Below are 14,982 nucleotides of genomic sequence, written 5' to 3' on the forward strand. Positions count from 1 at the left end.
GGCTCCACATCAGCCTTCTGGAGCTGCGAGCGATCCGGCTTGCACTGAAGGCATTCCTTCCCTCTGACTGGGGTAGTGTAGTGCAGGTGTTCATGAACAACACCACCTCCATGTGGTACTGCAACAAACAAGGCTGGGTGGGGTCGTGGACCCTTTGTCCGGAGGCTCTGCGCCTCTGGACATGGCTGGAACACCAGGGCATCACCCTGATGGTTCAACACCTGGCAGGTTCCCTGAACGCCATGGCGGATGAACTCAGCCGCCGGTGCATGATGGATCACGAATGGCGTCTGAACTTTGACGTGGCGCAAGGCCTCTTTCAGCAGTGGGGAGAGCCTTGGTTAGATCTATTCGCCACCGAAGAGAACGCGCAATGTCATCAGTTCTGCGTGTTGGAATTTCCAAGGCGGCACTCACTCTGAGGCGCTTTTCGTCGCGAGTGGAGCAGCAGTCTGTTGTACGCCTTTCTGCCTATACCACTTCTGCCCAGAGTGATGAAGATCAGGTGTGACTGGGCCCAAGTCATCCTTGTGGTTCTGGACTGGGTACGAAGGTTTTGGTATCCGAGCTACTCAGCATGTCAGTCGATCCCCCGATTCGTCTGCCTCTTCAGGAGGACCTTCTGTCGCAGCAGCAGGGGACGGTCCTCCACACAAACCTGTCCAGCCTCCACCTCCATGCGTGGAGATTGAGCGGCGACAGTTGAGGCCATTTGACTTGCCTCCTGAAGTCTGTGATGTAATTCTGGCAGCCAGGCGCCCCTCCACAAAATCGGTATATGCCTTCAGATGGAACAAATTTGTGGCATGGTGCACAGCAAAGGCTGTGGATCCTCTCTCTGCCCCCTTTCAGAGGTTCTCCTCTTCCTTCTTTCTCTTGCCCAGCAGGACTCTGCTCTGGGCACACTTAAGGGCTACCTCTCTGCCATTTCTTCCTTTTTGAGGCTTCCTGATCAGACTTCTCTTTTCAAGTCCTCTGTTGTAAATAGATTCTTGAAGGGCATCATGCACATATTTCCTCCTGTTCCTTTCGTGATGCCTCAGTGGGACTTGAACCTTGTTCTAACCTATCTGATGTGCGCTCCTTTCGAGCCACTTCACAATTGCCCTCTCAGTCTTCTGACTCTTAAGACTGCATTCCTGGTTGCCATCACCTCTGCCAGGAGAGTGAATGAGCTCCAGGCTCTATCTTCTAAGCCTCCTTTCCATTCTGTCCATCCGGACAAAGTTGTTTTAAGAACGCATCCTTCTTTCCTGCCCAAGGTGGTTACGGCCTTTCAAATCGAGAAGTTCGTCACCTTGCCCACCTTCTTTCCGCCTCTGCATCCCTCGAAAGAGGAAGAGAGGCTCCACCGTCTGGACCCAAATCGTGCGCTCTCCTTCTACCTTGATCATTGTATCTATTCGAAGGTAAGGAATCTAACACTCACCTGTTTCTTTCAGATGCACAAGTACTTACCTTCGGTAACGATATATCTGTAAGAAACAGTAGTTAGTGTTAGATTCCTTACCGCCCCACCCATCCTCCTGGTTCTGCGAACCGATATCTAGGGTTAAGGTATTTCCCTTTGAGGGCCCTAGTTTTTATGGCACCAGTGTCGGTCTCTGGCATGGCTCTGCGTTCCTGGCGCGGAAAGCTTAGTACAAGAACTGACGTCAGCGCGCGAGGGCGGCGTTTTAGTACTCCGGCGACCACGACGCCGGTTGCGAAGCCGCAGACGACGCCTACTGACGCGCAGGGGTACTGCTACGCAAAACTTTCCGGATCCAGTCTGACGCCTGGGGATATTCTAAGGTAGACAGACAGTTCCATGGCTTAGTCTGTGCACTGGTATCTTTAACTGCAGAAGTTACATCATCCTCTTTTACCATATACATTGACAATATATGCTCCACCCAACCCTCTTCAGATGTCTTACTTCCTGTTCTTATAGCCCCACCATGAACGTCTAATCTCAAAAGTCTCCAGAATTTCTGGTCATTATAAATGGAGATTTCCCTCATATTTCGTCCCAATTCCTTTTAAGTAATAACACTTTATTCTGCTTTATACTTGCTTTGTAATTCCTAAAAATGCCATAATGACTACCATCAACATATGAGATGCTAGCCCATGTCATTTTCCTTAACTTCTTTTACAACTCCTGACGTTGAGCAACACGAAGCAGAAGGCTTTATGGAGGTGATATCCCAGTTTTCATTTAAACAAATGACCAAGTCTTATATTGTTGCTTCATAATTAATAGGGTTACCGGTTGAGTAGACCGTGATGTTTAAGACCATGCGTTTTTGCGGATCCAAAAAGGTTCGAATATGATGGGCGCTTATTTGAACTCTATCTCTATCTCTAGTTAGCATTTCCAACTTAATTCAGGCCCTTTAGGTAAGATGATTACTTCCTATCAGTGCAAGTGGTTGAAAATCCCAAATTAAAGGTAGCCGTCACACTTTAACAAAGATATAGCCTATCAGACCCTTTAGATTTCCAAGTTTGAATGTCTGAGTTGCTGGGGAGTCAAGTTAGAAGCATCCATTCAGACTGAAAGTTCCAGCTCTCCAGATATTTTTGCATTTACTTTTCTAGCCTCGAACATTTGCACTTGGGAACATTTGCCAGCAGGATTGATTAAGCGTTTAACAGTTCAGCAAAATTGACTTTTTCCAGAAAGAATTTCAGTCTCAACATTATAATCATCGCATTGGTAAATAGTGAACAAATCTGGTCTAAATCTCTCATAAAAAGTGAAAATTGGTCAGGTATTTCCTTGGAATTGCTGTACACATTTATAAATAGCGTACTCTAATGCTGCCTTAATAAGAAACACAGCAATCTTTTCAGGAATGTCTGAGAGACCTCTTAAGCGATCTGGGTTGATACTAAGGTAATTAGCCCACCGAGTTGAGTCCTGAATTGTTTGGAACTGCGTCATTACAGATTTGAATAAAATGGTGTGTTAGGTTGGGGGGGGGGTGAATTATCCTATTCACTTAATGTAATGAGCTCTGACCATGCAAGACCCTCTGAACTTATATATTTGAGTCTGCTGGTGACACTCACTTAACAAAAGTGTGCAAATCATCCATTTCCTGCTCTACTGACCGATGTGAGTGATTCCTACTTAGTGCTTCTTAGTGGAATTTTTTTGTCTTGACTCAAGACCTTCGTTTAAGTTTAAAAAAGACTTGCGTACAGGGGTTGAACGTCGCACATTAGCACTATTCTGATCCCGTGAGAAGACCGTACTTTTTACCCGACTAGGATAATTCTCTTAATCACATGAGAGAACAGTATGACCGTAGTTATTTCACTAACCAATTTCCCTTCCATAAATGCTGTATGTAGATTTTAGGGAGGGACAGTTTGAATATTCCCAACATTTAGAATCTATGTAGTAGTTTCATCTTCCTCCCTTTTCCCTCCTTTTAGTATATCCAAATATAGTAATATAGTATTAACGAATCATCCTGCAATTTTGAACCCTCAACGAACTTAACCATCTTGTGAGAAGGACTCGTCTTAGGTTTAGTCATCTTTTCCTTTGTAAGCTTTGGAGATCCTGTTCGGTTACCTTTCTTCCCCAGTTGTATAACTCAGAAGAAAGATTGGGTGAATTGCTACCGAGGGGGGACCCCCTTTGCCATTTTTGATGTACCTGGCAGCGGTTCTGTGACCTTATAAACTGTTGTAAGGTTGTTTGCAATTATCACCCTTTTGCCTTTTACAGGAGTTTGTATTTGTATTGTAGGCATACCCGTCTTTGACTATACAGGTACATTAAAACTCTTATTACAATCTCCTGCCTGCTTCCCTACACATACAAGGGTTTTTTATGGATATTTTTTAGATTATTCTTTTTACTTTCCCTTTGGTTAGCTTCAGTTATCCACAGATTTGGTGTACTTGACTATTGTCAAACAGCCAGAGCTAGGAGTGCCGCTTCCACACTGATCCCACCAAACCTGCACCTGTCTTAAGATAGATGCTCCCGACATACAAACTTGGTTATCAATGATGTGCACGCCCTGGAAGCAGATCAAGACAAATTTCATAGCCTGCGGGAAGCTCTTTTCACAAATTGGAAGTACTGTTGTGGTTGTCCCCCACTCCTTTCAGGTGATAAAACACATGAAAGTACAGAGCTGGAGGTGGACTTCGACTTGAAGGTTCCACTTTACAAAGTTACTATGATGCCCCTTCACTTTTTTTTAAAGGACAGACAGTAGTCGTTTGTATCCAGAGTTGACGCCTGCTGTTACTTCAGAGATTTGATGATCATTGCAATCATATTTTCTTTAAGTGAAAAATAATCCCACACCCAAAGAAGTATTACTTCTCTCACAGATTATTATCCAATGCACACAGCATATTTAAATATTTTATAAAAACAACGAAAAGTACGTTTAGCAAAAATACAAAATAATGAGTAACCACATTCGTCTAAGTTTTAGAGCAATGAGGCATCTTCATCCAGTGTCAGATTTATGAAAATCCATGTACATAGTGAATGCAGTGGGCCTCAGTGATGAGCATTCAGGAGAATGAATACTCGCCTTTTGTTGGGACTTCCCATTCCTTTGGAATATTTTGTGGCCCCTTTAATTTAACCAGTCTCGTTTCTGATCTTTTAAGCATGAATGAATCTTTAGCCAGTTTTAGTGGCTACTTACATGTACCTCATGTCACTTTGTATCAACATGTTGGAGGCTCCACTTTTCAATTGAAGAGAGGTTAGATCAAATAACAATTGCCCATTCTGTCAAAAGGAATACCCTTGATCCATGTAGATTGTAACTATTTGATGAACTAAGCAGGGGTGTGGAATTTAATCAAATATCTACTTGTCCACGGGGCTGGTTGCTTCGTAAATCTACTTGTCCTGTAACAAAATCCACTTACCCCTTTGGTGCCATGTAGTGGAGCGACAAATTATGGCAGCAATCTCTGATATAGCCTCTCTAATTATGCCAGGGCTCATACCATAGTAGTGTTTGAATACTTGCAATCCCCTTAAATTGCCACGTTTCCGCAGATCTACTTACTGGGGCTGAAGGTAGTGGTAAGCAATCGTTCCAGGGTTCGAATGCCCTTTTGAGTCTGTGCAAACCTGCTAACTTGCACATTCTAAGGGTTTTCAACAACTCTTCTCTAATCTTTTTTCATACTGAGAAATATTGGAAATTTACTCTGGACCATGGCAGACGTAAACCTTCTTCCAGAGTTAGGAAAAATGTGGTTGGAGGGAAAGTGAACATGCAAACACTCAGATTTTCGCATGAGCAAATCTACAATTGCAGATTTGCTCATGCTAAAATGCAGTTCACACATTTTCTAGGAGTACTATTTCTTGTCCTACTTCTGTAGATTCTTGAGGTACACTAAAGTCGTATAGATGCCCTTAATGCAAGGCCATATACCATGGGTGCACTTTTGAGACCTTCTTTAATAATTGGGCCCCTAATTTGTTCTGGCGCTGACCGCGACCTTTTGTGTTTATTAAAATTCTGTATCGACAGGCTTCACTGTAAGGGAACGCATTCTGCTTTCACAAGGAGCATATCCGCACACAAAGTAGTTCTGTTCAGTGCCAGTAACTACTGTGGCAGTGTGTGCTTTTTGAGACCAAAAAAACTATTTTTGCGTTTGCCAATGTTTGTTATAATGGTGAGGGCCTGCCAGCTCCCACACCAATAAGGTTTTACAAAAAACTGTGCCAAAACAAGTCACACATTGACAACACTAAAAAGCTGACAACAAATTTCAGACCCACTGTCTTTGCTAATGCCTGTTTATTTTTGTTTCCCTTAATCTTATTGAAACTGGTTACACAGATTTTCCATTAGGAATGTTTCCGGGGAATACCAGCATACATCAACACATGCTACTAAATGATGCTGCAAAGAAATGGTACCTGAACTTTTACAGTAGTTTAGCAAAATGTTTTCTTTCCTGCTTTCATTTTTTTATGAACATTTTATTTTGAAAGCAAAGAATCATCAGTCTTGCTTTCTTATCCACTTTTTAAATTAGTAAGCGATTTTAAGATTGGAACGTCAAATTGTAGCTACCATCAGCCACAAGATCTGACCCTGACGGTACAGGGGACAGCACTTACTTTCCCAATCGAAGCCCAAAATGTAATGGTCACATCAAACTGCAAAAGAATCAAATGGAAAACGAGCGTCCCGGAAAAACTTGTGACAGAGGCCAACATCTGCTGGGAAGAATTTAAATCACAGAATGACAATAGTATAAATGCATGGGAGGATTTTTTTTTTAAAACTTTGGACCAGCTAATTCCAAATTAAAATCATCAAAAGCAATTAATGGAACAAACAACCAAAAGGAAATACCTACCAGCCCAATAAACAATCAAAAAATCCACCCACCGACAACACAAACCAGCAAATTAAGGTAAATAAAAAGCGACATTAACAGAACACCCTGAAGACTCCGTAAAATGGGGCCCGACAGCAGCATACAGATGGAGCCGAGGAAGGAAGCTAAAAAGCAGTAAGAACAAGACCATGTGGTGAATAAAACAGGAAAACACAGAAAAAACATGGGCTAAATTGCTTTACGACGCAAAAACGAACAGCACAAGATTCTGGCTCATAGTAAACAACATAGAGAATCCTAAGGCCCCTTTAATCAACTCCCACATAACTGAGGAGGCCTGGGTAAAACACTTACTGTACTACTTCAATAAAGAAGCTGACTGAACAAAACAAGACGCTGTAGTCCGGCAGCTACACCCGGAGGCACTAAAACATCCAGTCGAGGAGACCAACATCCCAGGCACAATAAAACAGATCAAGATAAGAATTGCGAAAGGCAGGAAAGAGGGGGCCCCTGGGCCAAAAGGAATACCCCCAATTCTTTACAGGCAGGACCCAAATTATTGGGCAGAGCAACTGCACCCGCTCCAAGAATATCTGGGTGGCAGAACGAACCCCCAACTCCTGGAAGGAATCAGTCATCGCCCCGATTTACCAAAAAGGCAACAGGAGCCAAGCAAAGAGCTAAAGGCTCATCGCTCTAATAGATATAGATGCCAAATATTTTGCGGACCTTTTATTGGAATAACTCACCGAATGGGCATCAATGAAAAGTTTAATCCCCATTAACCAGACAGGCTTTCAAAAATGCACAGGGACAACGACAAAAAAACACTATTTGTCTGTTTTATTGATTAGTCGTCCTCATTTGATAGTATAGACAGAAACTCTGGGCTAAATTATCAGGCTGGGAAATAGACCCACAAATGTTGAATCTATTAATTTTACTCCACTCAGAGACATGGATCCAAATAAAGCTGGGGACAGGCAATTGTTTATCAAGGGAAATCCCAACTACAAAAGAGCTGAAGCAGGGTTGTGTCTTTGCCCCGACCCTGTTCAACCTCTTCATGTCAGACCTCTCAGCAGAGCTTGAAAACTGCAACCATCGCGCCCCAAATCTAGGGGGCCTTACACACTGTCTAATCTTCTGTATGCGGATGATTTAATAATGAGTAGCCAAACTTCAGTAGGCCTCCAAACCTTTAAACACGACAAGCAACTTTTCCGAAAGGGACGGGCTAAGTATAAACCTAGAAAAATCAAAGGTGATGATATTAAATCAAAAATGCAGAAAACAACGTCCGTGGTCTCTACGGGACCGGATGATTGAGGTCGTTAAAGAATATAAATATTTGGGTATAATCTTCGACAGGAAAGGACAACAAAAAACGGCGATCAGAAACAGAGGGATATCTCTGGCCGTCGCATTGAAGAGCATCAAGCATAAAATAACTGGCCCAAACTGAATCCCTTTGCTAGAAGTATTACAAGCAAGACTACTACCATCGATAACTTATGGCAGTGAATGTATGAGAGGGAGAGATGAGACCACCTTAGATAAGGTGGTGTCCAAAGGAATGCGAATATTATTCAACCTCCCACAGTACACTTCGCCAGCGCAACTAAGACTTGAGTTCGGCCTCCACAAACAACAAATAGCACGCAAGGGTGCCTACGCCAAATGTTGGCACAAAATAAAGGGAGCTGAGACATGTACTATGAACTCATATTTATGGAAAGAGCTGGTAAGGAATAAAGACTGCCCAGCAATGGTCTATCTCCAGGCAGCAATAAGCTCTCTCACTACAAGAACTCTGGGAAGCGAATGGGACTCACAAATGTTTCAAGCAGCTCGTAAACAAAACAGTGAAGTCCCTATCCCTGGAAGAAGATAAAACCACACTTACCAGGTGGGCCCATGGGTGGTTTGTCATCCAGAGCTGTACCAGGTCTCTACCACAAGCGTACCTGGGAACAGGGTTTTCACGGGCTGTGAAGGAATCTTTCTTGCAGTTGAGGATGGGAGTTATACCAGCAAAACATATTTATTTATTATTTATTTTATAGCATTTATAAGGCGCACAGCTACCCACAAAGGGTTTCCCGGCGCCGAATAAGCAAGAACACAGGGTACAACTAAAGAGAGAACAGATCCGAAAGCAGTTATTTGTCGAACAACCAGGTTTTTACACTTTTCCTGAAGCTCCTATAGTTTTCTTCTTTGCGTATTTGAATGGGCAGAGTGTTCCAAAGAGTTGGACCCAAATATGAAAAGGATCTTCCTCCCATTCTAACCCGTTTGTACCTGGGTACCGCAAAGTTCGCTGATGTGACTGAACGAAGATTGCGATTAGGAAGGTAAGGCTTGGCAAGATCTTGAAGATACTTGGGAGCAGTCCCAGCTTTGATTTTAAACAAATAGGTCAGAGTTTTGAAGCGGATCCGGTTTTCGACCCTGAGCCAGTGCAGGTCCCTAAGATATTTAGTGATCCTGGCATATCTGGGAATTTTGCAAAGCAGTCTGGCCGCAGTGTTTTGTACCAGTTGCAAGCGTCTTATCACTGCTTTGTTTGCACCCAGGTATAGGATGTTACCGTAGTCAAGCCGAGATGTCACCAAGGCATTGACTACGGTCTTCTGGGTGGTAGTTGGCAACATCCAGATAATTTTACGTAGCCATCTAAGAATAGTGAAACATATACCAGCCACTTTGTTGGCTTGCTGTGCCATGGATAGATTGTCATCTATGATGACCCCAAGATTTCTGACCTGAGTGGCTGGGGTTGGGAGCTTGCCCAGTGAAGTTGGCCAGTGGGGATCACTCCAGAGATCTTTACTGTTCCCTAAGAGGAGGATCTCTGTTTTTTCCCCATTTAATTTAAGTTGGTTGTCCGACATCCAGCAGAAAATTTCATGAAGGCCTGTTTTAAGTGCAGATGGAGCAGACGGGTCAGACTTGGAGAGTGAAAACCAAATCTGAGAATCGTCTGCATAAGTCATTAAAACAAGACCGAAATTTTCTGCAATGTTGGCTAGTGGACGAAGGTACAAATTAAACAACAGGGGGCTCAGGATAGATCCTTGAGGTACACCATGAGGAGAATTGAAAACGTCCGAACAAGCCTCAGAAGAGGTGATCTGGAAGGTGCGTAGGGATAAGTATGATTTAACCCATTCTAACGCCCTGCCCTCGACACCACTCTCCTCCAGCCTGACAACATATCCTTCCCCATCCACCCCCCCCCCCCCCTCCCATGGACACGCTTGGAAATTACAACGAACTGTAGACTTTGCGGTGACCAAAAAGATGTTTTGCATTTACTGTGCTGCTGCAAAGGTCTAGAGAAAGAGCGAAGGCTATTACTAAAACAACCCTGGAACCAAAAACAACCCTGGAACCAAAAACAACCCTGGAACCAAAGACACCTGCGAACTCGCCGACCAGCATTAAAAGCCTGCTTTGCAGGAGGAGACATTCTATTAGCTTCAAGATTGGTATGTTTCATGAAAATAGTAAAAACCGCACTAAATCTTCCTGCTAGTACACAAATTGACTAAAAACTCCAAAATTCAACCCCAGAATCGTAATCCTCATCTGTTAAGCAGTCTTCTTGTCAGATCTATAGTGAACTTTTAGGGTATAGTAAGTAGAAAAAGTATAAATTAATGTTTGTTCAATGGAAACCCCTGTCTTTCAATTTTTAATCTAGGTTTGCTTAAAGAGATTTTACAATTTTCACTTGTAGTAAATAGTACTAACATAAAAGTATAAACACATTAATTTTTAAACGGTTTTTAAACTAACCTCATTGTAATGAAACTAGTTGTTTTACGTGCTTTGTAAAGGTGCTTTCTTCTGTATTCTTAGCTCAGTTGCAAAGATTTTTATCAATCACACAATAAATAATTTCAATTCTAATCTTGCTCTCAAGCTTCTGCAAATATTTACATCAAATAAGAGAGCATTCTGGGAGCATTATACGAAGCCTCTTATTGCTAAACTTTGAAAACGTGTGTACACATTTTTATACTGGAACCACTGTCAGTAGTGCAGTCATCGCTTACAACATTCACTTGGAGCGCTCAGCCTAATAAAGGCTTTTAACCATAAATGAAAGTTTGATCAGCATTAACATATGGGCAAACATATTACCATAACTGCAGACAGTGCCCTTCCCTGATCCATAAAATGGTACTGCAAACTGACAGCCAAAGGGTTTGTGCTGCAGGGGGTTGGGCCTACTTGTCCCAAGGACAAAATGCACATGAAAACTTGTTGCTCTTGACCCCAGACAATATGTCCTGGGTGTTAATGGGTATTCCACATCCCTGACTAAGGCAATAAGTCTTATTTAGACCAGGAGAGTCTGTAAGCAACATTTCCTAATATTTTGCAAAACTTTAGGGTCAATCTTGGTCATCTTGCAACAGATAAATACAATCTGGTAATTCTAGCAGAATGGGCAGCATATCGTGAACTGTTTAGAATAATACTTTGCTGTTGCGCCAAATTCTACTTTTGTTTGGAGAAAGAAAAAAGTTGTATTGTTTTATTTTGTTTTATTTTGTAACAATCCCAATCAAAACTAAGTGAATGTACTTTCATAGAAATGGTACAGTACCCCTTTAATTATAAGCTGGCAGTCATTGCCAATATGTTCAGTCCCTGCGGATGTCCTGCTCACAGGCCAGGAACCTAAGCAAACTTTTCAATGTACATCTCCGATTAAGCTCTTTTTTTCTTCCTGGGATGCTCCCCTGTCTCTTTTTTTCCATGATAAAATACGTTCATTGAGAGAGGAAAATAGGTGTTGAGGTGTCAGAATTCATTATTATGGCTACTGCTCCTTGTTCAGCCATCAAATACTCTGGCCTAAGCTCTTCCATCAAAGCTGTGTGCCTTGTTTGAGCAGTAATGAAGTGACTGAGCTTCCCCTTCCAAAATTTAGTGTAAAGTAATCTGGTAGCTGGGGATATAATTTGGTGTCCGTTTCTTCTTCAGTGAATAGATGACTGTAGAACATGCGAAAGTGATTGTGGCTGCTCGACTGGGGCCCTGCGTGGTTCTAGAGACTGTTGCCATTTCGTTGCCCAAGATCAGCCTCACCTTGGTCCTTCCGTTCTGTGGCCCAACCTTTATGTGGTCCAACAAGCCCTGATCAATTGCCCCATCTGTTTCCTCCATTTATGCTTCCTCGTAGAGGTCAGCACGGCGCTTTTATCCAGTGCGTGACCAAAAGTCAGCATCTTTTGGCTCAGTTGGTTGTGGCCAATTTCTGCCCTCCTATATTTTCTAGTGTCACCAGTTGCTGTCCGAATCCTGCACCCCACAGTTCTGCACCATTGAAGGCTGGCAGTATTGCCTTACGTTGGTGAACATGGAGTGCACCCTTCTCTGCTCACCGCCCAAAATAATTCCAGTTGAAGGAAACCACCCCACATACCACTTTCTCCAGCATTGTTAACTCTATCAGTTTTATATGAACGTCATTTGGCGGCTCACATCATTTTTGTTTTCCTGTTTTCATAAAGTGGTAAATATCACAGTTTTAGAGAGCTATTATTGTTTGAACAAGAATGCTGAGTTTAGAGTTTGGATTCATAGACTGTTGAGGTATTCCACTTGGGTGTTAAAATTGTGCTGCATTAAAGTTTGTGATTTGCCCTATCAGGGCCATCATCTTTGTCGCCATAGTGGAATATTCAGACATAACTGAGAAGAATTGCAAAAGCTCCCCGTGGTAAGCCTTAATACCTTATTTTCTACACTTAGGTCTGGGGCTTGGTTTTGGTGTGGGTGCTTGCTGCATATAGATCTCATGCCAAATACCACCTTGTGGCAGAACAAAGCTTTTGTCATTGGATGTTGCAAAATAAGTTGTGGCATCAGCTCCACTGTGCCACTTTGTTACAAGGCCAAACGCCACTGCATTAAATAAGCATAGACGCACTGACACTGCATGGGGATGTACTGCTCGGCAGACTGACTGCATTTATTGTGATTTACCAGGAGGGCATCTGGAAGGTGTGCATGCGCAGATGTTCATTGCCAGTCTGCTCAGCCTGTGCTACTTCGCCTTACACGCAGATTCACTTTGATACTATTTGTGTGGTTGCTGCCAAGTGCACGGTTTGTTCCACAGTGTCAGCCACCGTGACGAGTTCTATTACAGACTGCAAACATTTGTGACCCGGATAAACCTTGTGGTCTTTTGGTAAGTGCTTTGATATCTCATGTAACGGCCGCCTTGTGCTGGTGCAGCAGGTTTGGGAATGAAGCTAATGAAATGCCGAAAGCTCCTTTTGATTAAAGCTAAAGCATGCCTAAAGGCATATTATGGGACATCTAGCAGTCATTCAAGATCAGTAATTGGTTAATGACCTAGAAAGGTAATGGAGTCAGACACTTTCTTTGCAGTGCTAAGTGTAAGAAACTGGTTTCCAGAAAGAGTCTGCTAATGTTTAAATAGATGAATCTAGCATCGAGATTCAACTAAACACAACGTAAAACTCCATACTAAATTATAATCCTAAAATCCTACAGTTTAATATTATGTATGAAGTTTTGTGTTAATTATTTTTTTATGGCATCACTAGACTAATTGCTTATCACCTACGTCCCTCAATCTTTGATTTAACCTTAAACAAAAGAAATTATAGCCAATGTGGACTGGAGAATTCAATTTCATGAGATGATATTGAATTATTAAATTGTTTCATATTTGCTTCAAGAAATCATGATTTAGTGGTGGGATTTATGGTGTGCTGGATGTTTTTTTTAATTATGTATTTGCATTAAACAAAATTACGTTTCTGGTACAGAGGAATAGCTAATGCTGGAAGGATTGGGATGGCTGAGAGCAGGTGAGAACCCGATGAGAATCTGCAAAGTGGTTAAGGAGAGAATCTAAATAGATGTTAGGTTGGTTCCCATTTTTATATACTCAAATATTCAATATTTTAAAGTGTTACCTGGTTTTTGTTGCAACAGGTTTCCTCGATGAAGTGTGGTATTCTACCCATATCCCAAGAAGCCATGATCTTGGGAGATATTGCCTACTACAATTACCAGGGATGTCTTGATGAACAAGAAGAGAGAGGTCAACTACAAAAGGTTTTGGGACCAAGTTGCAAGGTACCTTATCTTTCCTATTTCAGGTTCATAGTTGCAAAAACTCATGTAGATTTGGTTAATTTGTTGTACTGTACAACTTATCAGATTCATTCGTACTTTTGTATATCTTAAATAACCCCATTCTTGCGTTTGGTAGGTGCTGGTGTTGCGGAACCATGGAGTGGTAGCTCTAGGAGAAACACTAGAGGAAGCTTTTCACTACATTTTCAATGCCCAGCTAGCGTGTGAAGTGCAGGTGAGATTTTAAGATCTAGAGATGATTCAATGACCAAATTCTAGTTTTAAGAATATCCAAAATGAATGCATGCACTGCATTTACCAATTTTAGTAAAGTAGCTAAAATTAGAGACCCGTTGATGTATTGTGAGATTGTCGAGCATGGTTTGGATACCAAGCATCTGATCACTGCTCTGTCCTGATGGGCTGGCTTCAGGTGAACGGTCTACTTTCATGACTCATTTCTCAACCTTAGGTGTCTGACAGCCGATCTCTCAGATGTTTGTTATTTTTAAGTGCTGCCTGGGGTTACTTGACTGAGACGAGAGTACAAAACTAGCTTTTGTTTCTTCTCGATGAAGAATGTTACGTATAATTATCATTGCAAGAGAAAGCGATTTGCCCTGAGACGGTTACATACTTGTGTTTCCTATTTCATTTGTGCTAGAATTAGCTGCCAGGATTATTACTGCGTTGAGATCTTTCTGCCGATCTTTCTACTTTGCAGATATGTGGTAATGTGGAGTGAGTCATATTGCCTGATGGTACGTCCTCTTTACTCTCTATGCAGGTTTCAGAGTAACTGTCTTGATCTGATTTGTCAGTTAAGTAGAATACTGTTCTTCTTTCCCAGGCATTGATGATGAATGGGTCAGCCTTCACTTTTGAGGTCAACAGTGCATTGCCCCGCGAGGCCAAAGTACTGATTCTTGCTGCTTACTTAGCTAACTGGCCCTCTCATGAAATTCCTCTTTGACTTAGTCACTGATTGGCGGTGTGTCACTTTAGTTGAATCTATTGATTGATCGCTGCCTGAGACATAGAAGGTTCTTGCTTCTTATCCATTTTTAAAAACCTTGTTCCACATTGATATTACTTATAGGAAAAGTTGTATTATTATTGTTAGACCTGTCATCCTTGGCGTAGGTCTCCTGATACCCCCCTGCTAGCCCCCCACATGCCGCCCCACTCTTTAGGCTAGACGCCCCTGTGTCCCCGCAGTATCCCGTGCCAGGCCCCTCTGTTGTATCCCTGGCCTCTGCCCTCACCAATCCCCAGTGACCCCATGTAGAAGGGACACCCGAGCGTAGCACCCACGATCCCCCGGGTTCCTAAAGCCTTATCATAGGGCAGAACAGTGGAAGGCCCAACGTAGGATTCCCCCGTTCCTTAAACCCCCCCACCAGTAATCCCCCACGCAGGGCCCCGAACCAAGGAAAGCCTGGACGACCAACGCCTCTGCCAGGCTGAGAAGCAAGCATCTCCTCAACGAGGGGGGTGGAGTAGTTTCAG

At 42.6% G+C, this 14,982-nt stretch overlaps 1 protein-coding gene across 11 annotated transcripts in view; it reads left to right on the forward strand.

Annotated features, from left to right (window-relative positions):
• ADD3 (adducin 3) overlaps positions 1-14,982 on the forward strand; it is a 455,953-nt gene that overhangs the window by 293,150 nt on the left and 147,821 nt on the right. For all 11 annotated transcript variants that reach the window (XM_078643745.1, XM_078643752.1, XM_078643750.1 and 8 more), the window contains 2 exons: positions 13,330-13,473; positions 13,610-13,708. In XM_078643745.1, the coding sequence (XP_078499871.1) occupies positions 13,330-13,473; positions 13,610-13,708 (243 nt within the window). The remainder of the gene's footprint in view (positions 1-13,329; positions 13,474-13,609; positions 13,709-14,982) is intronic.

Source organism: Lissotriton helveticus, chromosome 5_1, assembly GCF_964261635.1.
Source record: "Lissotriton helveticus chromosome 5_1, aLisHel1.1, whole genome shotgun sequence".
Taxonomy (NCBI): Eukaryota; Metazoa; Chordata; class Amphibia; order Caudata; family Salamandridae; genus Lissotriton; species Lissotriton helveticus.